Genomic DNA, 25529 nt, shown 5'->3' with positions numbered 1-25529 from the left:
GCACTACTATTGAAGTTCATTGTAGACGGGCTAAATGAAGATGTGCTGACTGTGCTGACAGTGAGCTGAAGTCTATCCTATTTCCATAGGCATTGGCAATCCCTTGCAAGATTTGGCTATATCTTCTGATTGATGTCCTTCATACCATGTGTCTCTGATATGTGTGGCTTTTTTTTTTTTGCCTTACCCAGTCAGATCTACCTCCCATGGCCAGTTCTAGGGCCTGCAGGCACACTGGGGAAAAGGTTATATTTTTCACACCCCTTGGTTCCTAAGAACTGAAGGTGGATGATAGTCTTGCCTGCCTTCCTGTGTGACACTTTGCACACACTCTCTCCCGACTTCTCTTTTCCCCTAAGCATATTATAGACTTGTAAATCAGTAAGTCTTTTGCCTATACAGACACCCAAACAGAGAATGAAATACCAGTCTGCCTTTCTTTAAGAAGACTTCAAACTTGAGTTCTTACCTTTTTGATTCAGTTATGACACTGCTTTTTTGCTATAAGAGGAGAGAGAGTATCCTCCTTTCATAAGCATTATGTTCCACTCAAAGTTCAATAACGCCTCTTTTTTTCAAAGCCTTTTTAGATATTATATGGAAGGAAAGGTGTTAGAATATTGATGACAGTGTTGGTTTAAAGAAAATGGAACTCTCAGTAAGCCCTAAGAGGAGAAACTGGTGCTAGCTATTGTTGGCTCCTTAAAACTACAAGAAGAGGTATTTAATTATCCTCAGCTTTTGACCTTAGGCACAATTTTGGAACTTGAGGAAGACTCCCACTTGCATATGCATCCTATTGCATATGCATCTAGCTGAAGAACAGGTGTTGGGCCCAGACATAAGATCAAGACTATGTCTAGTATGTATTTGGTATTCGTTAAGCAACTAAGGGATCGAATCTAAGAACTGAATCTAGGAGAAAGAAGTGATTTTTAGAATATTCTCTACAAATAAACTAATCAAAGTCAGTAGTATTCATGTCTTCATAGGTGGAAAAGTTGCTATTCTATAGTTAAATACAGTAGTGACTTTTCTTGAGTGGAATGAAGTGAATTTGTATGTTATTGCTAATGTGAAAAGTCATTTGGGTTGGGTGTTGAAAGATGAGTAGTAATTTAACAAATGGAGAGGAGAAAGGGGAATGACAATTCCAGAGGCAGAGAAGCACTAAACAGATATGACTACCTTGTATAGCTAGAGTTGGGCAGGTTGTGTGGATGTGGCAGAAGAATTTGGAAAGTTAGACTGAAACCAGATTCGCAGCATTAAGAATTTTGAATTCTTCGATTTTGAAGCTCTTGGGATCTATAGAAAGGTTTTGAAGTAGGGGAACATTACCATCAATTCTTTTTGAAAAACAACTGGTAGCATTTTAAAGAAGAAAGGATTAGAGATGGGCAAGATGAGCAGCCTTTATCAGTTAGGAGACTCTTGACTTACATACAGACAATCATATGTGCCTTCACTAAAATAGGTTGAATCCTGATCATTCAAAATGATTTCAAAATCATTCCATTTTGAATTTTCTGCTACCATGTACTTTCCATGTAATTAGATTTGTGTAGTATAAGCTAGGCTGTTCCCATACTAGGATTTCAGAATATAATGTGCTCACAGTCTATCCAGTTATGTCTCTTATATAACAAATTAGGTGTTTTTGTAACTTATTTATATTATAATTCTAAGCATAAGTATTGATTTAATATTATTTAAGCTAATTAATATGAAGAATAGAATTTTAAATAAGGTTTACTAATCTGTCAAACCTCCTCACAAATTATCCTGTTGAAAGATGTTACAGAAGTTTTCACAACCAAACAAAGTTTGGGATATAATGTGTATCACTTCTAAAACTTTTAACTGTAGAGTACTTTCTTCATAATGGGTCTAGTTTAATAGGAGTTCTAAAAAAGGCATTTTAAAAACAACATTCTAGTTTTTTTAAATAGTACCAGTTGCTATTTTATGTACTTATTTTGGAATTTTAAAATTGCTCTTAAATCTTCAGGGTTTTCTTCCTGCACTCATAGTTGTGGCAGTGCTTGTGAATTTTGCATCATCTAGGCTTTCTGAAGAACTTGCCTGCATGTCTCTGTTAGAAATAGGCATACCTGCAATTCTGTATATCAGTGTGGATCTGCAGGGGTAAACTTTGCAATTGACTACACCAAGTGAAGCAAGAAATGCCCTTCCAAAAGTTAAGTATTAGTAATTGAAAAGTTAAGAATCAGTTGAAATGTGGCAGCTTTGAAGAGCTCCAAAGGAAGAAGATATTCAGGGGTGGACTTGACTCTGGCAAGGGTTCCTGTCGTTTCCTTATGTTAGTGCATGGTTTCTGAGTCTGCTCTTCACATTCAGGTGACTTGACATAATAAGAATTAGATCCACAGAATGAAGATTTTCTGAGAATATAGAACTGTTCTTACTGTTTCTGGTACTGACCAGAAGGTATTTTTGTAGTGTTAATCTTTTTTTTTTTTAGGATATAATTGCTATATAACATTGTATTAGTTTTAGATGTAGCACATAATGATTTGATATATGTATTAATATATATTGTGAAGTGATTATCACAAAAAGTTTAGTTAAGATTTATCACCACATATAGTTAACAATTTTTTTCTTGTGATAAGAATGTTTAGTGTCACTGTTAGATAACACCACAACCAGAATACCCTTGCTCTTTCTATTCCTCTGGAACCCTCTTTCAGAGATCATGATGGTATAGGCAAGAGGCAGGACTTGAAGATCTGCATGCAGGAAGCATGCAGCACCTGTGCTGAGGAGAATTTGGCCCAGGACCTCTTCGGCAAAGTAGGCAAGAGGAGAACAGTGTTTGTGCTTTTTTGTGTGTATTGTGAAAGGAGCATCTCTTTTGAAGCCTTGAAATTGTCTTATTCTCTCAGATGTGGACAAACAGGAAAAAAGATTATGTAGGGAATTCTTTTAGATAGAATTCTATAGGAGTGGAAGAACCACAGTAATATCTGGCAAGGGTGCTTTTCAAGAAACTTGATTAGGTTTGTGGAATAAAAGGCCAAAGTTATGGAGTAAGGAAATATAAGAATTGCATGATCTTGGCATGATAGGATTATATGTGAGAGAAGAGAAGATGAAGATTTAAAAACAGTAGAGTGATCCAGGGGCGTTGAGTGTTTAGAGAATAGAAAGTAAGGAATATTAGACAAGAATGAGTGATGGTGGCTCTCTATGCATTTTTTTTTTTTTTTTTTGCTGCAAGATCTACAATTTGCATTCTAAAAATTGATTGTTAAATAGTCTCATTTCATTCTTGTATCTCCTTTTTTTGTAAATTCATATTTGAAGCTTGATATAGCTCTTTTGTATAATTCAGTTCAGTCGCTCAGTCATGTCCAACTCTTTGCGATCCCATGGACTGCAGCACACCAGGCTTCCCTGTCTATCACCAACTCCCGGAGCTTGCTCAAACTAATGTCCATTGAGTCGGTGATGCCATCCAGCCATCTCATTCTCTGTCATCCCCTTCTCCTCCCGCCTTCAATCTTTCCCAGCATCAGGGTCTCTACCAGTGAGTCGGTTCTTCACATCAGGTAGCCAAAGTATTGAAGTTTCAGCTTCAGCATCAGTCCTTCCGATGAATATTCAGGACTGATTTCCTTTAGGGTTGACTGGTTTGATTTCCTTGCAGTCCAAGGGACTCTCAAGAGTCTTCTCCAACACAGTTCAAAAGCATCAGTTCTTCAGCACTCAGCTTTCTGTGTTGTCCAACTCTCACATTCATACATGACTACTGGAAAAACCATAGCTTTGACCAGAACAGACCTTTTCAGCGAAGTAATGTCTCTGCTTTTTAATACACTGTCTAGGTTGGTCATAGCTTTTCTCCCAAGGAGAAAGCACCTTTTAATTTCATGGCTGCAGTCACCATCTGCAGTGATTTTGGAGCCCAGGAAAATAAAGTCTCTCACTGTTTCCATTGTTTCCCCATCTATTTGCCATGGAGTGATGGGACCGAATGCCATGATCTTAGTTTTTTGGATGTTGAGTTTTAAGCCAACTTTTTCACTCTCCTCTTTCACTTTCATCGAGAGGCTCTTTAGTTCCTCTTCATTTTCTGCCATAATGGTGGTGTCATCTGCATATCTGAGGTTATTGATATTTCACCCAGCAGTCTTGATTCCAGCTTGTGCTTCATCCAGCCCAGCATTCCACATGATAAGTTAAATAAGCAGGGTGACAATATACAGCCTTGATGTACTCCTTTCCCAATTTGGAACCAGTCAGTTGTTCCATGTCCTATTCTTGTTTCTTGACCTGCATACAGATTTCTCAGGAGGCAGGTGAGGTGGTCTGGTATTCCCATCTCTTTAAGAGATTTTCCAAATTTTGTTGTAATCCACAGTCAAAGGCTTTCATGTAGTCAGTAAAGCAGAAGTAAATGTTCTTCTGGAACTCTCTTGCTTTTTCTGTGATCCAACAGGTGTTGGCAATTTGATCTCTGGCTCCTCTGCCTTTTCCAAACCCAGCTTGAACATCTGGAAGTTCACAGTTCACATTTTGTTGAAACCTGGCTTGGAGAATTTAGAGCATTACGTAATATAATAAAAGTATTATACTTTTGTATCACACTTAATGCTTTTAAAGAAACAGTTTTCTAATTTCTCACCAAACTTGAAAGATAAACTATTTTATATTTAGCATTTTCAAGTCACTAAAATTGTTTTTTCTCTTATAATATATGATATCTTAAAATTAGGCATTTGATAAACCTAAGATCTTGTGTTTCTACATAGAAGACACATTGACTTAAGTGTTTCATGTTGTTTGTGAAAGAATTTGAACAGTAGGGTAAAGTGCAAAAAGCAAGAAGAAAATCACAATTTTATGTTAGTATTTTAGAATACTTGTATCTCCCTTGAACTTTTTCCTTATGTATGTTTAGTAAAGTTATGACAATCCTAAGGTATTCACAGTTTAGTATTTCTTTTATTAAGAAGATTTTTATAGAGCTAAAACATGATTCATTTCAGTATTGTAAATCCATTTAATATGTTTAAACTTTACTAAGTAAAAATGAGATTACCTTCAGTATGTTTCTTCAGAGATACTTCTCTTTTTAGACAACACTTTAGACACTTCCTTCTTATCCTTTTCTGCAAGATGAGATCTGTCCCCCTACTCTTTGATTCAACTTCATTTATTCTTATTCTTTTTTTTTAACTAAAGTATAACACTTCACCTGTGTTTTAGGCACTAGTGCTTGGTGCTGGTGGTATAGATAAATCAGTAGTCTAGTAAACAAAGATACAAATAATTGTAGTTCAGTTTGCTAAATCTCACCTTGTCTGTGCAAAAAGCCATAGAAAAGCAGAGAGCTGGATAACTTAATGCCTGAGAACACTGAACAAACTTCAGGGGCTGGAATATAAGATTTCTTAGTAAGAATGAAGGAAGGGGAGAGTGATAAGATGTAATGAATTAGCAAGTAAGTTTTTGGGTCTTAAGCTCCAGGACTAGTAGTTTGGCTCTGTTCCTTTTAGGTCATGAGAGGCCATCAGGTTTCTAAGAGTTTCCTCTTTTAAAAACACCAGACGTAAATTTTCAAAGAGGAATTTTACCAACCCTTGAAAAATATAATATAGTTTAAGGTATTCTAGTGCTGACAGGAAGAGTATAACATTATGAAAAAGAGTATAACATTGGTACTTGTTAACATCCCCTCTGAAGAAAAAGAAAAAACTAATACAAATTTTAATAAAGTATTAAAAGCAGAACAGTACAGAGTGGGCTCTGGAGTAAACTTTTGTGTTTAGTTTACTAGCTGTTGTAACATGGTCAAGACATTTAATCTTTAAGCCCCGGTTTTCTCATATATAAACTGGGGTTAATAGTACCAAACTCAAAAGATTAAATGAGTTTGTATTTTTAAGCCATAGAACAGCACTTGATACATATATATATATGTATACCTCTACATATGTCTTTATATGTACACGTATACATGTACATATATGTACAAATACATATTGATATATATGTATATCAGTAAAACATTTGATATATAATTTCAGAACTGCTACATCTGTGAATATTAATCCAAAAATTCCAAGTTAAAATACTGTCAAGCATAACTCAGTGGCCCATAAACCTAAACTTTGACTAAGTGTGATTTAACTGAGGAATGCAAGAATGACTTTAATAGCATAATTCACCATGTTACTCAGCAGGGAAAGACACAGGAGATAAAGGAGATGCAGGTTTAATCCCTGGGTTGGCAAAGGTCCCCTAGAGGAGGAAATGGCAACCTACACCAGTTTTCTTGCCTGGGAAATCCCATGGACAGAGGAACCTGGTGGGCTGCATGGGGTCATGGGGTCACAAAGAGTTAGACAAGACTGAGTGACTAAACACAACACATACACACACACACACGATTGATCTATAGAAAAAAAAATCAAATTTTATTATCCTCACAGATATTTAAGAAGCATTTGCTATAATTATAGAGGTATTATTTTTAAATTCTTACTAAAATATGGGGATATATCTGTAGTTCCTTAGCATGATAAAATATATCTATTCCCCTCCCCGCCCCCAACAAGTATCTTGCTTACTGGAGAAACATTGGAAGCTTTCTAATTAAAATTAGCAAAAGGCAGTTACTCTCATTGTCCGTTATCCTCACTGTTATTTGACCTTGTTCTGGAAAAACTAGCTAATGCAATTAGATAATAAAAAGGAATCGAAGATATAAATGTATAAGAGGTAAAATTATCACCAGTTTCATTATTATTATATACATGCAAAACTTCAGAAAATCAACTCAAAAGCAGTTACAAATGATAGGGTATCTGGGTACAATGAATGATTTTGTACTACCAGTTGGATGATATAATGGAAGAAAACTGCTCACACACACACTGTGTTAGCGTGCACATACATTCAAAACAGCAACATAAAATACCAAGGAATACACTTGAACAAAGAAATCTAGAACAAAAAATGTTGAAGATTTATATAGAAAAAGTCTTAGGCCCCAAGAATTACAAAAGATTTAAACAAATAAATGATTTGAAAATGAAGACTGAATTTATAAGGGTTGTCAGTTCTTCCCAAATTCATCTATTCAGTTTATTGTTGTAACACCCAACATGATGGAGAGAGGATCTGTTGGCTTAGCTAAACTTTCAGACTCATAAGATGACCATGGGCTACACTCAGGAGGATCATGTAGAAGGATATGGGACAAGAAGCACAGCACGCCAGTAGACAGCGTAAGGTCCTCCTTTCATGCCAGAGTTGTTGTAGCAGTCCGTTCCGGCACACAGCCACCAGGGTGTGAGTTACATCTTCAGCCTCCGGAATCAACCTCGGGTGCAAAGGAAAAGACCTCTGTTGGCATTGCAGAGGCATACTGTTCTGTGAATGGTGAAGGGAAAGAGGCTGGCTGTACTTTAGAAAAAGCGAGATAAATGTTGATTTAGATGGATCAAAGATGGAAAGTTAAAAATAAAAGTGCTAGAAGTATAATTGTCTCTCAGTATCCACAGGAAATTGGTTTCAGGACCCCCTCCCAGATACCAGATTTCTAGGACACTCAAGTTCCTTATATAAAATGGCATAGTATTTGCTTATAAACTACACACATCCTCTCATTATACTTTCATTATACTTATTTTTTTATTTACTTATTTTTTATTTACTTATTTTTTATTTGGAGTGTAGTTGATTTCCAATATTCAAGTATACAGTATAGTGGTTCAATTTTTTTTTTTAATTCTTGAAATTATAGAGTTTATTGACCTCAGGATGTGGGGCTGGAACCTTCTTTATATTATTATTCAACCAATTTAGAATTATAAGATATTATCACATAAAGTTTTTTCTTTACTTTAAATTTTTTTGGAGTATAGTTGCCTTACAATGTTGTCTTAGTTTCTGCTTTACCAGCAAAGTGAATCAGTTATATGTATATATATACCCTTCTTTTTTATATTTCCTTCCCATTTAGGTGACCACAGAGCATTGAATAGAATTCCCTGTGCTATAAATATAAAGTAGGTTCCCATTAGTTATCTACTTTATATATAGTAGCGTATATATATCAGTCCCAATCTCCCAGTTCATCCCATCCACCCTTCTTCCCTGGTATCTATAAGTTTGTTCTTTATGTCTGTTTCTCTGTTTGCTTTGCAAATAAGTTGCTGTGTACTATTTCCTAAATTCTACTTACAAATGATACTGTATGATGTTTTTCTCTTTCTGCCTTACTTTACTCTGTATGACTTTCTCTTGGTCCATCCATGTCTCTACAAATGGCACAATTCCATTCTCTTTTATGGCTTAATAATGCTCCATTGTATATAAGTATCACATCTTCTATATCCATTTCTCTACTGATGGACATTTAGATTGCTTGCCTGTCCTGGCTATTATAAATAATGCTGCACTGCACATCGTGATTTGATATTTTTATACATTACAAAATGACCACCATTATAAGTCTAGCCTGTCACTGTACAGAGTTTTTAATATTACAATATAATTGACTATAGTCCCCATTACATCCCTGTGACTTATTTATTTTATAACTATAAGTTTGTACCACTTAATCTCCCTCACCTGGTTAACTCATCCCTCTCCTCTTTGGCAACCACCAGTTTGTTCTCTGTATCTGCTAATCTGTTTGTTTTGTTGTGACTGTTTGTTTTTTTATATTTCACATATAAGTGAAGTCATACATTACTTGTTTTTTTTCCGTTTGACTTATTTCAGTTAGCATAGCCTAAGTCCATCCATGTTGTTGGTAATGACAAGATTTCATTCTTTTTTATAACTGAGTAATATTCCTCTGTGTGTGTGTGAGTGTATGAGTGTGTGTATGTGTACCACATCTTCTTCATTCTTCTGTCAGTAGATACTTAAGTTGCTTTCATATGTGGACTATTGTAAATAATGCTGCAGTGAACATAGGGGTGTATAGATCTTTTTGAATTAATGTTTTTGTTTTCCTACGATAAATACCCAGGAGTGGAATTGCAAGATAATACAGTAGTATTTTTAATTTTTTGAGGCACCTTCATAGTATTTTCCTAGCAGCTGAACCAATTTACATTCCTACCAGTAGTGCACAAGGGTTCCCTTTTCTCCATATCCTCACCAACACTTCAGTTCAGTTCAGTTCAGTTGCTCAGTCGTGTCCAACTCTTTGCAACCCCATGAATCGCAGCACTCCAGGCCTCCCTGTCCATCACCAACTCCCGGAGCTTACTCAGACTCATGTCCATAGAGTCGGTGATGCCATCCACCCATCTCATCCTCTGTCGTCCCCTTTTCCTCCTGCCCCCAATCCCTCCCAGCATCAGGGTCTTTTCCAACGAGTCAGCTCTTCGCATCAGGTGGCCAAAGTATTGGAGATTCAGCTTCAGCATCAGTTCACCAACACTTACATGCTATCTTTTGGATAATAACGATTCTGACAGGTGTGAGGTGATACCTCATTGTAGTTTTGATTTGCATTTCTCTGATGATAGTGATGTCCAGCATCTTTTCATGTGTCTTTAGGCCGTCTATATGTTGTCTTTGGAAAAAATGTCTTTGCGGGTGCTCTGCTCATTTTTTAATTAGGTTGTTTGTTATTTGAAGTTGAGTTGTATGAGTTCTTTGAGTATTTTGTATATTAACTCCTTGTTAGATACATGATGTGCAAATATCTTCTGGCATTCAGTAGGCTACCTTTTAATTTTGTTGATAGTTTCTTTTGCTGTACAAAAGCTTTTTATTTTGATGTAGTATCATTTGTTTATTTTTGCTTTTGTTTCTCTTGCCTGAGGAGACATAGCCAAAAAAATATTGTTAACACCAGTGTCAAAGAGTGTACTTCCTATGTTTTCTTCTAGGAGTTTCAGGTCTTACATTTATGGCTTTAATGCATTTTGTATTTATTTTTGTACATGGTTTGAGAAAGTTTTATTCTTTTGCTTATAACTGTCCAGTTGTCCCAACAATTTGTTGAAGAAGCTGTCTTTTCCTGTTGTATATCCTTGCCTTCTTTGTTGTAGATTAATTAACTATAAGCATGAGTTTCTGGGTACTCTATATCTGTTCTATTGATCTGTATGTCTGTTTTCCAGTACCAAACTGTTTTGATCATTGTAGCTTTGCAGTATATTTTGAAATTAGGGAATGTGATACTTCCAGTTCTGTTTTTCTTTCTTGAGATTGGTTTGGCTATTTGGAATATTCTGTGTTTTCATACAAATTTTAGAATTATTTGTTCTAGTTCTGTGAAAAATTTCTTAGGTGTTTTGATAGGTATTATACTGAATCTGTAGATTGCCTTGGATAGTGTGGTGACATTAACAATATTAATTCTTCCAGTCCATGAACATGCTATTTGGTTGGCCAAAAAGTTCTTTGGTTTTTTAAGTAAAAATAAAAGGCACATCTTTAATTTTCACCAAAAACTTTATTGAACAACACATTTACCATTTTGTTCCACTACTTTTTGCCATTTTACAGGCAACTTCATAATTCCATTTTGCCAAAACTTGTTATCTTCTTGAGCAAAGATTCCAGATGTTTTTTCATGAAGTGCTGCCTTCAGGTGGTCTCGTTGGGAGCAGTACTTATTGGAATTAATGGTTTTCTAGAAGGAGTTCAGTATAGAGCACTCCCTTCAGTCCTACTATATACACTACATCACCTTCTTTGGATGAAGACCAGCATTTGGTATGGTGGTGGTGGTTCATTTCACTTGTCCCACAAACTCTTCCATCCCACATTATTGTACAGTGTACACTTTTCATCATCCATCACAATTTGTTTTAAAAACTGCATGTTTTCTTTATGTTTTAGGAGAGAATTGCATGCAGAAATACAGTCAAGAAGGTTTTTGTTTTTTTTTTTTTTTTTGCTTAACTTATGTGGAACCCAAACATAAAAGTGATTTGCCAAGCTGGTGCAAATGATTTCCAGTGTTTGATTTAGATATTTGAGTATGTCAGCTATCTCCTGCATGGTGTAACTTGATTGTTCTCGGTTAATGTGTTTGATCACTGTCTACTTCAGCTGGTCTGCCTGACTATAGAGCTTAACTGCCCTTTCAGATGAAAAAGGTTATCAGCTCTACCTTTTCTACAAAAATGGAAACAAATACATAATGGGAGGTGGAAAAGGATACATCTTTAAGGGAAAAAATAGAAACAAAATGAAAAAGGGGAGCAAAACGAAAACAGACTGAAGTGGCTTCCCAAGAAATTAAAAACACTCACCTTAGGGTAACACAGAAACTGAAACCAAATGTGATCGAATTAATATAATTTATCAAGTCTGGGCCCTATACTGTACATCTTGTACAATCCAGAATTATTTTTAAGTCAGTTTTTTAGACTTTTTATTTTATATTGGAGTACAGCTGATTAACAGTGCTATGATAGTTTCAAGTGAACAGCAAAGGGACTCAGCCATGCATATACGTGTATCTATTTTTCCCCAAACTCCCCTCCCATCCAGGCTGCCACATAACATTGAGCAGAGTTCTCTGTGCTATACAGTAGGACTTTGTTGGCTATCCATTTAAAATACAGCAGTGTATACATATTGCATTTTTTAAAATGCACTCCTTTAGCAGTCTAAAGACGTGTTTTGGCTTTTTCTTTCTTCTCCCAGTTGCTCAGTTCAGTTCAGTTTAGTTCAGTTGCTCAGTCCTGTCCGACTTTTTGCAACCCCTTGAATCACAGCATGCCAGGCCTCCCTGTCCATCACAAACTCCCGGAGTCCACTCAAACTCATGTCCATCGAGTCGGTGATGCCATCCAGCCATCTCATCCTCTGTCGTCCCCTTCTCCTCCTGCCCCCAATCCCTCCCAGGATCAGGGTCTTTTCCAATGAGTCAACTCTTCACATCAGGTGACCAAAGTATTGGAGCTTCAGCATCAGTCCTTCCAATGAACACCCAGGACTTACCTCCTTCAGGATGGACTGGTTGGATCTCCTTGCAGTCCAAGGGACTCTCAAGAGTCTTCTCCAACACCACAGTTCAAAAGCATCAATTTTTCGACGCTCAGCTTTCTTCACAGTCTAACTCTCACATCCGTACATGACTACTGGAAAAACCATAGCCTTGACCAGACAGACCTTTTTTGGCAGAGTAATGTCTCTGCTTTTTAATATGCTATCTAGGTTGGTCATAACTTTCCTTCCAAGGAGTAAGCGTCTTTTAATTTCATGGCTGCAGTCACCATCTGCAGTAATTTTGGAGCCCAAAAAAATAAAGCCTGACACTGTTTCCATTGTCTCCCTGTCTATTTCCCATAAAGTGATGGGACCAGATGCCATGGTCTTAGTTTTCTGAATGTTGAGCTTTAAGCCCACTTTTTCACTCTCCTCTTTCAGTTTCATCAAGAGGCTTTTTAGTTCCTCTTCACTTTCTGCCGTAAGGGTGGTGTCATCTGCATATCTGAGGTTATTGATATTTCTCCCAGCAATCTTGATTCCAGCTTGTGCTTCTTCCAGCCCAGCGTTTCTCATGATGTACTCTGCATATAAGTTAAATAAGCAGGGTGACAATATACAGCCTTGACGTACTCCTTTTCCTATTGGAACCAGTCTGTTGTTCCATGTCCAGTATTAACTGTTGCTTCCTGACCTGCATACAGGTTTCTCAAGAGGCAGGTCAGATGGTCTGGTATTCCCATCTCTTTCAGAATTTTCCACAGTTTATTGTGATCCACACAGTCGAAGGCTTTGGCATAGTCAATAAAGCAAAATAGATGTTTTCTGGAACTCTCTTGCTTTTTTGATGATCCAGCAGATGTTGGCAATCTGATCTCTGGTTCCTCTGCCTTTTCTAAAATCAGCTTGAACATCTGGAAGTTCACAGTTCACGTATTGTTGAAGCCTGGCTTGGAGAATTTTGAGCATTACTTTACTAGCGTGTTAGATGAGTGCAATTGTGTGGTAGTTTGAGCATTCTTTGGGATTGCCTTTCTTAGGGATTGGAATGAAAACTGACCTTTTCTGGTCCTGTGGCCACTGCTGAGTTTTCCAAATTTGCTGGCATATTGAGTGCAGCACTTTCACAGCATCATCTTTCAGGATGTGAAATAGCTCAACTGGAATTCCATCACATCCACTAGCTTTGTTCGTAGTGATGCTTTCTATGGCCCCCTTGACTTCACATTCCAAGATGTCTGGCTCTAGGTGAGTGATCACACCAATGTGATTATCTGGGTCGTGAAGATATTTTTTGTACAGTTCTTCTGTATATTCTTGCCACCTCTTCTTAATATCTTCTGCTTCTGTTAGGCCCCTACCATTTCTGTCCTTTATCAAACCCATCTTTGTGTGAAATGTACCCTTGGTATCTCTAATTTTCTTGAAGAGATCTCTAGTCTTTCCCATTCTGTTGTTTTCCTCTATTTCTTTGCATTGATCACTGAGGAAGGCTTTCTTATCTCTCCTGGCTATTCTTTGGAACTCTGCATTCAATTGGAAATATCTTTCCTTTTCTCCTTTGCTTTTCACTTCTCTTATTTTCACAGCTATTTGTAAGGCCATCTCAGACAGCCATTTTGCCTTTTTGCATTCTTTGCAACCCCATGGACTGTAGCCCACCAGGCTTCTCTGTATATGGGGATGCTTCAGGCAAGAATACTGGAGTGGGTTGCCATGCCCTCCTCCAGGGGATCTTCCCAAGCCAGGGATCGAACCCAGGGAAGCCCCCCAGTGTATATAGTGAGATATAATTGACATACAACATGTGTAAGTTTAAGGTGTACAGTGTGATGAATTGATATATGTATATATTATGAAATGATTATCATGAGATTAGTTAACACATTCATTACTTCATATAGTTGCTTCTTTATTTTTGCTGTTGACATTTAAGATCTACTCTGTTAGCAGCATTGAAATATGCAGTACAGTATTGTTAACTATAGTCAGCATGCTGTACATTATATCCCCAGAACTTATTCATCTTATAACTGGAAATTTGTACCCTTTGACCACTGTCACCCATTTTCCCCACACCCTAGTCCCTGGAAACCACCAATCTACTATGTTTCCATGAGTTCAGTTACAAATATGTATTTTAAGAAGAAAGGAATTCCACCTCCTCCCATTTTGAAAGGGTGAAATCAAGTGCTAGTTTATTTTTCTTTACAAACTGAAAATAGTTAACTCTCCATAAGCATAGTAATCTTACACTGGATCCTTGATCTTGGCTTTCTGTCATAATTGCTTTTCCTAGTAACTGTTAAGAGGTTGGAAATCTGAATATTGTGTATGATATTAAGTCATGGATTAGTGAGACTTTAGACTTAATACTCATCAACACTCAAAAATAACTGTAGTTAAAAATCTTAATTTTAGAAATAATTTTTCTTTAAAGTTTAAGCTGGAAAGTCACTTAGATAACTGTTCAGAAAAGGATTTATAATATGTTTTTATAGATCTTTCAGTAAGTGCAGTAAAGTATGCTTTGTTCATGAACTATGTGATAAATCAAAACCAATAAAATCCCTATTATGATAGAAAAATACACTCTGATCTTGGAGTAGAGAAGGTTTTTCTATTATATAAAACTATTAAAAGTTGATAGGTTCATTGTCTTAAGTATCAAGTTATGCATGACAAAAATGACCATAGCAAAGCACAAGGGAAATAATATACCTTAGGAAATACTTACAAATCATATCACAAAATCTAATTTTCCTTAGTTAATGAGCAAAAAGCCCCTATAAATAAATAGGAGAAAGACCAGCTCTCTAGTGGAAAATGAACAAAGGTTACTACAAACCACTTCTTAGAGTGTTAACTGCTCTTTCCAGGGAGTCCACGAGGTCAAATCTGTTTTTATCATAATGCAGAGAAAATGTTTGCCTTTTCAGTCTGTTGAGTGTAGAAAAGCAATTATGAGTAATAACACTTGAAAAGAATATATAGTAAATGTTGCTGTAAAAAACAAATCATTAAAAAAACTAATTTGTGCTTACTATGGAAAAATTGGAAGGTACAGAAAAGTATGGAGAATAAAGGATATTATTACACTTGGGAAATACCTTGATGTATTTGCAGATTTTAAGAGAACCTATGGTATACTTGTTTATGGCCTAGTTCTTAACACAGTATTAACATTTTCCCATGTTCCTAAAAGCTTTATGTAATTAACTTTAAAATTTACTTTCTCTGACCTTGTGAGAGAACCCTGGGCTGTAGGAGTTCTTTCTTAATCTTTATTTAGTGCTATCTTAAGAGAGATCATACCTAGAAAGGTAGTTTGATTTTCTTTAGCTCTGTTAAATAATTCTTAACTAACCCTTGTGAGGTACTTAGGTGGCCAGGTGATGGTGTGAACTCAGAACACAAGCAGCTATTTTATTGAATTCTGGAAAGTGAATACTAGGGATAAGCTCAGATTTTTTCCAGCTCCCTGAGGCTTTTATATCAAATTTTTAGTTGTTCATTTGGCTTCATTAAGATAGTCAAAATCGTATGTAATGAGAAGATGTCCTGGAGTTTATAATGTGATCCTGACCAGTCATAATGGACTTTAACACTCAAGACCCCATTCTCTGCCTCTGTTCCACAACGCTGTCTTATCTAGAGTCATCTTCTGTTAAATTGGCAGACTGATTTTTTTTCTAATTGGAAGCTGATTACTTTACAGTATTGTGGCGGTTTTTGCCATATACAGACGTGAATCAGCCATGCGTGCATATGTGTCCCCTCATCCTGAGCCCCCTCCCACCTCCCTCCCCACCCTGTTCCTTTGGGTGTCCCAGTGCGCTGGCTTGGAGTGCCCTGCTTCATGCGTTGAACTGGCACTGGTGATCTCTTTTCCATATGGTAATATACGTGTTTCAATGCTATTCTCCCAAATCATCCCACCCTCACCTTCTCCCACAGAGTCCAAAAGTCTATTCTTTACATCTCTGTCTCTTTTGCCGTCTTATATATAGGGTCGTTGTTACCATCTTTCTAAATTCCCTATGTATGTGTTAGTATACTGTATTGGTGTTTTTCTTTCTGTATACTTCTGTATACTTCAATGTGTATAATAGGCTCCAGTTTCATCCATCTCATTAGAACTGACACAAATGCCTTCTTTTTATAGCTAAGTAATATTCCACTTTGTTTATATACCACAACTTCCTTATCCATTCATCTGCCGATGGACATCTAAGTTACTTCCATGTCCTGGCTATTGTAAACAGTGCTGCAGTGAACATTGGAATACATGTGTCTCTTTCAGTTCTGGTTTCCCAGGTGTGTATGCCCAGCAGTGGGATTGCTGGGTCGTAAGGGAGTTCTATTTCCAGTTTTTTAAGGAATCTCCACACTGTTCTCCATAGTGGCTGTACTAGTTTGCATTCCCACCAATGGTGTAAGAGGGTTCCCATTTCTCCACACCCTCTCTAGCATTTATTGTTTGTAGACTTTTTGATGGCAGCCAGTCTGACTGGTGTGAGTTAGTACCTCATTGTGGTTTTGATTTGCATTTCTCTGTTAATGAGTGATGCTGAGCATCTTTTCATGTGTTTATTAGCCATCTCCAGTGAACTCCATGGCAACCCACTCTAGTATACTTGCCGGGAGAAACCTCATGGACAGAGGAGCCTGGTGAGCTACAGTTCTTGGGGTCACAAAGAATTGGACACAACTGAGCAACAATGCACATTAGCCATCATATGTCTTCTTTGGAGAAATGTCTGTTTAGTTCTTTGGCCCACTTTTTGATTGGATCGTTCATTTTTCTGGTATTGATCTGCATGAACTACTTGTATATTTTGGAGATTAATTCTTTATCAGTTGTTTCATTTGCTATTATTTTCTCTCATTCTGAAGGCTGCCTTTTTTCATCTTGCTTATAGTTTCCTTCATTGCACAAAAACTTTTAACTAGGTCCCATTTGTTTACTTTTATTTTTATTTCCATTACTCTGGGAGGTGAGTCATAGAGGATCTTGCTGTGATTTATGTCAAAGAGTGTTCTGCCTATGTTTTCTTCTAAGAGTTTTATAGTTTCTGGTCTTACATGTAGATTTTTAATCCATTTTGAGTTTATTTTTGTATATGGTGATAGAAAATATTCTGGTTTCATTCTTTTACAGGTGGTTGACCAGTTTTCCTAGTACCCCTTGTTAAAGAGATTGTCTTCTCTCCATTGTATATTTTTGTCGCCTTTGTCAAAGATAAGGTGTCCACAGGTGTGTGGATTTATCTCTGGGTTTTCTGTTTTGTTCTATTGGTCTATATTTCTGTCTTTGTGCCATTACCATACTGTCTTGATGACTGTAGCTTTGTAGTATAGTCTGAAGTCAGGAAGGTTGATTCCTCCAGTTCCATTTTTCTTTCTCAAGATTGCTTTGTCTGTTCGAGGTTTTTTTGTGTTTCCATACATATGGTGAAATTTGATCCTGTGTTTTGAAGTCTTTCATAACTTATTCCTCATTTCTTGATCCCAGAACTAAAAGTGGAATATCAATCTTGTCATCCTCCTGATATTTATCCTGTTGCATGTTTTAGAGGGCATATGTTTGAAAGAATCAGCCTGAATGTCTTTAGAACTACCCTCCACTTTCACCTTATAATTTGGGCTAGCTCAGCAGTTTCTGTTTCTGAGACAGATCTTCCTTTCTTCTCCCCAACATCAACTCAGAAATCTGCCAGTTTTTTTGTCCCATGCTATTCAAAAGATAGTAGTATTTTGCATTAATAACTAGCTTTGAGGAGGAACTAGCTTTATTGAGAAATATGACACATATAGAAAAGCACAGAAACATATATAATGTCTTAATTATGAACATCCATGTACCAGCCTTAGGTCAAGAGATAGAACCCCCAGAAGCTCTTTTTCTTTCCAATCACAATCCTTTCTCTCCCCCCAAAGTAGGCAATAATCTGAGTATTACGTTGATCACTTACTCTGTTTTCTTTGTTGTTCTCCGACTGGTGGTGTATCCCTGAGCACTGCAGTTCTGTTGTTGAGCTTTATATAAATGGACTCATGTAACAGGTATTTTACATCTGATTTGTTTCACTCAACCTTATATGTGTAAGACTTGTCCATATTATTGTGTTCCATTATAAAAGTGTATACTTGTTACTGTAGTAGTATTTTAGTGTATGTGTATACCACAGTTAATCCATTCTAGTGTTGATGGACATTTGGCTTGTATTTTAGGGAATTATGAGTAATGCTTCTAGGAACATTCTAATACATGTAGTTTTGATGGTGACATGGATGTATTTTTGTGGTGGTTATACAGGAATGGAATTACTGGGTCACAGGATACACACACACACGTTGTTTTTTTCATCCTGAGTCCATAATGCCAATTTTTTTTCAAAATAGTTGTATTGTACTAGCAGTGTATGAGAGTTCCCAATTGCTCCACTTCCTTCCCAGCTCTTACATTGCCAGGTTCTTTAATTTTTGCCATTTTAATGGATCTATCATTAGGGTTTCATTTTAAATTTCTGTGTTGTGACTCTAATGTGCTTAAGCACATTCTCATAAGTAGGGCAGTTTGAATATCCTCTTTGATGGAGGACCTGTTCACAACTCTTGTTCATTTTTCTGATGGGGTTGTCTGCCTTTTTCTGATTTGAAAGAGTTCTTAATGGATTCTGGATATAAGCCCTTTATCGATTCTGGATATAAGCCCTTTATTGATTACTTCCGTTGCATAATTTCTTCTTCCACTTTTAAAGGTGTCTGACAATGAACAGGATGTTCTTAATTTTAATGTAGCCTAATTCACCAATCTTTTCCTTTAGATTAGTACTTTTAGAGTCATGTTTAAGAATTTTTTCACAATCTTAAGTTGTGAAGATAATCTTTATTATTATCATCTGCAAGCTTTATTGTTTTGCCTTTCACATTTAGGTGTATAATCCACCTGAAAATATTTTTGTATGTGATATAATGTAGGGAGTGGTCTTTATATGTGTGGATCTCTTTCTAGTCTATTTTGACTATCTTTGTATCAACACCACTATTTCAATTAGCATAGCTTTCTAAAAATATTTGCTAGAACAAGTCACTCTACCTTCTTCAATAGTGTTTTGACTATTCTTGGCTCTGTATATATTGCCGTATAAATTATAGAATCAGCTTCACAAAAATTGTCTTGGGGTTTTTATTGAGATTGGTTTATAGTATGTTTAGAATTTTTGCACCTGTGTTTGAGTAAAATTGTCCTATAATAGACTATCCTTTTAATGTCCTATGTTTTAATATCTAGTTTATGCTGGCCTCTTAAAATGAGTTGGAGAGCAGTCCTTTTTTATAATTTTTATTTATTTATGGATGTGCTGGGTCTTTATTGCTGTGTGGGCTTTTTTTTTCTCTAGTTGTAGCAAGCAGGAGAGTAGTCCTTATTTTTAATTCTTTGGAAGAAATTTGTGTGTTATTTCTTCTTGTTTACTGGTGAAATCATCTAAGCTTACAGCTTTCTCTCTATAAAGATTTTATTTATAGATTAAGTTTATAAAATTAGTCACATTTTTAAATTTCCTTGACAGTATTAGTTACTTGGACTTTTGTAGAAATTTCTCCACTTTGTATAAAGTTTCAGATTTATTAACATATTGTTGTTCATAGTGGCCTCTTATCTTTTTCGTGTCTCCTAGATTTGGATGATGCCCCCCTTTTCATTCCCGCTTTTGGTTATTTGTGATTTCTTTCTTTCTTATCAATTTTGCCAATTTTTCTTAATCAATTTGAAATTCTTTATTAGTTGTTTCAAAGAGCTGCATTTGACTTTGGTCCTCTTTTTTCTAGTGTCTATTTACTCTTTATTTCCTTTTTTTCTCTTTGGGTTTATTTTGTTGTTTTTTCCATAGTTTTCTAAAATAGATAACCTTTTTTCTAAAGTACTTACCTTTTTAATTTTTAACCTTTTTTTCTAATGTATGCATATAAACCTTATAACTTTAAGATCAACAGAGTTAAACTGTATCCCACAGATTTCGACATTGTTGTTTTAGTTCAAAGAATTTTAAAATTCCTGTTGTGATTTCTTTGGCTATGGGTGTTTTAGAAGTCTATTTCTTTTTCTTTTTTTTAATTTTATTCAAGTATAGTTGATTTACAGTGTTGTGTTAATTTCTGCCATACAGCAGAATGACTCACTTATACACATATATCATTCTCTCCCTCTTTTCCATTATGGCTTTATCACAGAGTATTGAGTATAGTTCTGCAAGCTATACAGTGGGGCTGTGGTGTTTACCCATTCTGTATGTGATAGCTTATATCTTCGAATCCCACACTCTCATCCGGCTCTCCCTCACTCTTCCCCCTGTGTGGTGTGTCTGGGAATCTGTTTCCTAGATGAGTTCCTTTGGGTCATATTTTAGATTCCATACATAGGTGATGTCATATGACATTTGTCTTTCTCTTTCTGACTTACTTCATTTAGTATGATAGTCTCTAGGTCCATCCATGTTGCTGCAAATTGCGCTATTTCATAAATGTATCACATTCTCTTGATCCATAGAAGTCTGTTTCTTAAATTCTGCATACATAGGGATTTTTAGTTTTCTCTTTGTAATTGCACTGTCAGAAAACTTACTTTAAATTACTTTAAAGGTCAGATAAACTGTTTCAATACTGGGAAATTTATTATTGTCTTTGCTGTGTGTGCTTTAAAATACCCTGTAATTGTTAGGTCATGAATTCTATATGTCTATTAGATAACTTGTGTTTATTAAGTTGTTTAGGTCTATTACTTGACTGATTTGTGTGTATACACTTGTTTTCTCTGTGCTGACATGGTATGTCTTTTACTCCTGCCTTTTTGCTTTCAGCCTTCCTGAATTCTGAATATTTTATATGCATGCCTTGTAAACTTAATATAGTTGAAATTTCTTTTTTTTTAAATGCAGTCTGATAATCTTCAGGTTTTAACTAAAGCATTTAATCTACTTAACATAATCACTGATATATTTGGATTTAAATCTGCTATTTTGTGCTTTTAATTTTTCCTACCTGATATATGTTTTGTTTCTTGCCTGTTTTGTTCTTTTTTCCTTTTTCTTTTGACTACATATTATATTCCATTTTTTCCTTAGTTTTAAAGTTTTATACTTTTTTTACCCTTCTTTTAGTTTTCAACCTAAAGACTACAACAGACATCTGTGATTTATCAAAGTCAGTTGGTGCTTTTATTTTTTTCCTAGATAGTGCAAGGTCTTTAATATGCTCTAGCTATTGTATGATATAGTTGCTGTTGTTGTTATGCAGATGTTTTAAATTATCTTGTATTTTAAATGCAATACATTATTCTTATGTTTTATGAAAATTCATTTAGGCTTACGTATTTACTGTTTTCACTGCTCTTCATTTCTTTCTCCTTGTCTTTTCTCTTTGAGTCATTTTCTGTCTGTCCTTCCCTTAGTGCAAATCTGCTGGTGACAGATTTCCTATCTTAGTATGTCTGAAGATGTCTTTATTTGAACTTCATCCTTGAAGACTGCTTTTGCAATATATAGAATAATAGACAGGCAGTTACTTTTTCCTTTCATCTTTTGAAAATACCGTTTGTTGTTTTCTGACTTTCATTGTTTCTGTTGAAAAGGAAGCCTTGAATCAACTAGTTGCTTCTTTGTTGCAGATACATTTTTTTTTTCTGACTTCTCTTTAGATTTTCTCTTGCCTTTAATTTTTAGCAGCTGTCTCTAGGTTTGGGTATGGACTTCTTTTTATTGGATTGGCCAAAAAGTTCGCTCAGACTTTTCATATAACATCAGATGGAAAGACCTGAATGAACTTTTTGGCCAACCCAATGTTTGTCTTTTCTAGAGGTTGAAGATTTTCTTCAGTCAGTAGGTTGATATCTTTAATTGGTTTTGAAAGATGTTCTGCTATTATTTCTTTGTTATTTCTCCTGTAGGATCTCTCTTTTCTCCTAGTAATCTTTTTGCATATGATCTTTTTATTGTGTCCTCTTATTTTCTTTACTGAATTTTTCTAGAAAAAAATTTTTGTTTTCTCTGCTTGATTCTTTATATTTTCTTCTGACCTATTCCAGTCCACTAGTTAAACTATGTCTTTCTGTGTCTTTCAGCACGGTTACTTTAAGTCTGTTCTGATGGTCACAATATCTGGTGTCATTGAGGGTTTCTGTTGTTTTTACTGGTTTCCATTTACATTGTCTTGTCTCCTTTTGTGCTTGGTTACCTTTTATTGTATGTGAGCAAAGTATTTTTAAAAATTATTTGTAAAAATATTTTGAAACCTGAGATGGTGTTACTTTCCTCCAGAGAGTGTTTTCATTGTTTTCTGCCAGGTTCTAGGACACTAGCAAGCTGAGATTACTTGAAACCAATTTTAGGGATTACAGTTTTTTGAACCATTCAGACAACTTGAAGCTAGCCTGCAGTATCTGCAATGACTATAATAATTTCAATTTACAAACCTTAGGGGTCCCAGCATCAGGCATGGATGGAGTCCACACTCAACACCCGACTACAGTTCACACCCTTGCCTGGGTCTGGACTATTATCCTTATCCCAGGGCTTGGCAAATTTTCTATAAAGGACCATAGTCTAAATACTTGAGGCTTTGCAGAACATGGAAGCTGTTGCAACCATCAGTGCTACCGTTATTCTGCAGAAGAGCCATAGACAATGCATGAATTAATGAGCAGAAAAGTATTTCAATAAAGCTTTATTTACAAAATCTGACATTAGGACACATTTGGCCCAAGGGCCATATTTTGCTGACTCCTGCTGTAGTCTGTCAGAAGCTCTGTTCAGACTCTCATCTGCCTCTTCTTAAACATAAATTAGCCCTGAATACTGGGCCAACCTCTCTTTGGTCTGCCTTGTTAACTCTGTAGTGCCTTCAAGAATCTGTTAGGTTTTTATGTTTCGTCCAGTTGTTCTCAGCAGGAGGTTTAATTGTCATTATTAGAGGCTAAAGTTACATACAAAGTAACCAATTAAAACAATGAGATTATTCCCCCTCTGATCTCAAGAAGGAAGTTTCTTGAGTTGTTCTTAGAGAATATCTCTCACTAACACCCTATAATATATAAATGATATTTTTTTAAAAATAAAACTGAGTTTTAGGACCTGTTTTGTATAGTCTTCCTAGAGACAGTATATATTCCAAGGTTAACATTACAGAGCAGTCTTGTCCCTCAGAACTTTGATGATAGAGATGCTCTATATCTGCACTTTTCCTTGTGGTAGTCACTAACCACCTGTGGCTGTTAAACTTTTGAAATCTAGCTAGGGTGATTGCAGAGCTAAATTTTTTACTTCTATTTAATTAAAAAAGCTTTATTGGAGTTTGCTTGATTTATAATGTTGTGTTAGTTTCAGGTGTATAGTGAAGTGAACCAGTTATACATATATCCACTCTTTTTAAAGATTTTATTTTTCCATATAGGCCATCTCGGAGTATTGAGTAGAGTTCCCTGTGCTATACAGTAGGTCCTTATTAGTTATCTGTTTTATATATAGTAGTATGCACACATGTCATATACATATATGTCAATTCCAGTCTCCCAATTTATCCCTCCCCCACATCCCATTTAACTTTAATTAACTAAAATTTAAATAAGCCATGTGTAGATATTTAGTTTGCAGGATATTTAGTTTTGCAGGAGGTAGCTTAGATGAAAAGGAGAATCTCATATCATTGTAAAGATTAGGATTGACACATATACACTACCATGTGTAAAATAGCTAGTGGGAAGTTGCTTTATAGCACAGGGAGCTTAGTTTGGAGCTCTGTGATAACTCAGAGGGGCAGAAGAGGGGAGGAGGGAGGGAGGTTCAAGAGGAAGGGGAATACAGGTATATATATGGCTGATTCACTTCATTGTACAGCAGAAGAAACTAATACAGCATTGTAAAACAACTATACCTTAGTTAAAAAAGAGAATCTCATCCCAGTACACGGTGTGTTCTTACACTCCCACCCACCTGCATACCCATTTTCCAGTGCTCTGGCAAGAAATACTTAGCCTACCTAAATGTGTTTGATGGATATGGTATCTCATTAAATATTTTAGGTCTCATAGAATGTTTCCACTTATTCCCACCATTCACCAGGTGTGATGGAAATATTACACTCGTTATCCTACCTGGGCCAAGTAAAACTGATGGAGCCACTCAGTTTACCTTTAACATGTATTTTTCTTTGCAGGGCAAGGGGCGTCTTCGTCGAGGAAACTATCCATGTCCATCCTCTCCTGCTGTGGTTCGGTTGCCCTCCATGTCTGATGTCACAGAAGAGACCTTGACTAGTGAGGCAGCCCTGGATACTGACATCACGGAGCAGCAGCAGGCAGCTATGCAGCAGGAGGAGAGAGTCCTGACCGAGCAGATTGAGAATCTGCAGAAAGAGAAGTGAGTCGCCGGAACGAGAGGGAGCAACCGTTACCTGTTTCCATTTCCTTCCTCCTGTACTCTCTTTATTCTTCCTTATTGTGAGTCAAGCTCTACATCAGGGTACAGGGGATGTAGAGATGACAAGGACATGCTGTCTGTACTCAGGTAGCAGTGCGAAAGTTGTCACCTCAGGGAAGGATGCTCATGAGCTGGGAGATCTGAAACTGCTACAGTGGAGATTCTTGAAAGCCTGACTGGACAGGGTGTGTCAGTCTTAGCCCAGATTCCTAACAGGTCACCAGTCTTGATGACAGATTTTTCTTATAAAGGAGGAATAAGGATTCCCAGGCTAAGATGATTCAGAACTCCATAAAGGAACATTATTATCTGAAGATCAGTATAACCATGGGGTCAGCAACTGGATGGTCAGGGTAAGGCAGCAACTCATGGAGGTGCTGGGACACCGGGTAGGGAAATTGGTTGCAATTTGGGAGAGAGACAAATAAACCGCTTTGTGACCTCTACCATTCCTGGAGCAAGGATGGTAACACTACTTCTTGGGTATAATGTGAACATCCTGTGGTTTTCTCTGAAGGTACTGTGTACTGGTTGATAGTGATGACTTAAGTTTTAAGGAGATTTTTCTTCCTGAGTTCCAGGATCCCAGGTCTGAAAGCTTGATTCATGAGAGATTATGACTTTTTAAAAGTACTTTTTGCTTGTCAGGATTGCTTCTAGAATTTGGATAAGCTGCAAAAGCAGCTTGGACTCAACTGTGCTGAACATGATAAGGTAAAAATGGTCTACTTTGATGAGCAGATAGCTATTTGATACAAAAATGATCTGAAAGAGGAGCTAATTCAGCTTTGATGAAAATGGCATTGGAAGTATTGAAGGATGAATAGGAATTTGCCAGGAAGGTGAAAGTCCCAGAGAAAGGAAAATGTATGAACATAGTCTCAGAGATGTGAATGTGCATTGCTTATGACAGTTGTCATTGCAGCAGTGAATTGTTGGCAAGACTATCCTTGCAAAGATTGTCCATGAATCTCATGCCAGGTATCGGAGGTATAAAGGATGAATATTTTAAAGCTGGGTAGAGTGGAAGAGAAGCTAAGAGAGCTCTGAAAAGGAGGAGAATTGATGAATATGGAGTTAAACTTGAAAGGATTAAGGAGGCAGTGAACAGAG

General features: G+C 36.4%; 1 protein-coding gene and 1 long non-coding RNA gene across 14 annotated transcripts in view; one reads left to right on the top strand and one right to left on the bottom strand.

Annotated features, from left to right (window-relative positions):
- Window positions 1-25529, top strand: part of MYO9A (myosin IXA) — a 240889-nt gene that overhangs the window by 210682 nt on the left and 4678 nt on the right. For all 12 annotated transcript variants that reach the window (XM_070468755.1, XM_070468761.1, XM_070468760.1 and 9 more), the window contains one exon: window positions 24154-24356. In XM_070468755.1, the coding sequence (XP_070324856.1) occupies window positions 24154-24356 (203 nt within the window). The remainder of the gene's footprint in view (window positions 1-24153; window positions 24357-25529) is intronic.
- On the bottom strand, window positions 7075-24218 carry LOC110134269 (uncharacterized). Of its 2 annotated transcripts, none has more exons than XR_002312999.2 (2): window positions 24129-24218; window positions 7075-7437 (listed from the first exon to the last, which is right to left on the bottom strand). It is a non-coding gene; the product is annotated as an uncharacterized lncRNA (long non-coding RNA). The 2 variants fall into 2 exon arrangements; XR_002312997.2 differs by having other exon boundaries at window positions 24092-24180.

This window comes from Odocoileus virginianus, chromosome 6 (genome assembly GCF_023699985.2).
Source record: "Odocoileus virginianus isolate 20LAN1187 ecotype Illinois chromosome 6, Ovbor_1.2, whole genome shotgun sequence".
Classification (NCBI taxonomy): Eukaryota; Metazoa; Chordata; class Mammalia; order Artiodactyla; family Cervidae; genus Odocoileus; species Odocoileus virginianus.
This window is presented reverse-complemented; position numbering and strand designations above follow the sequence as displayed.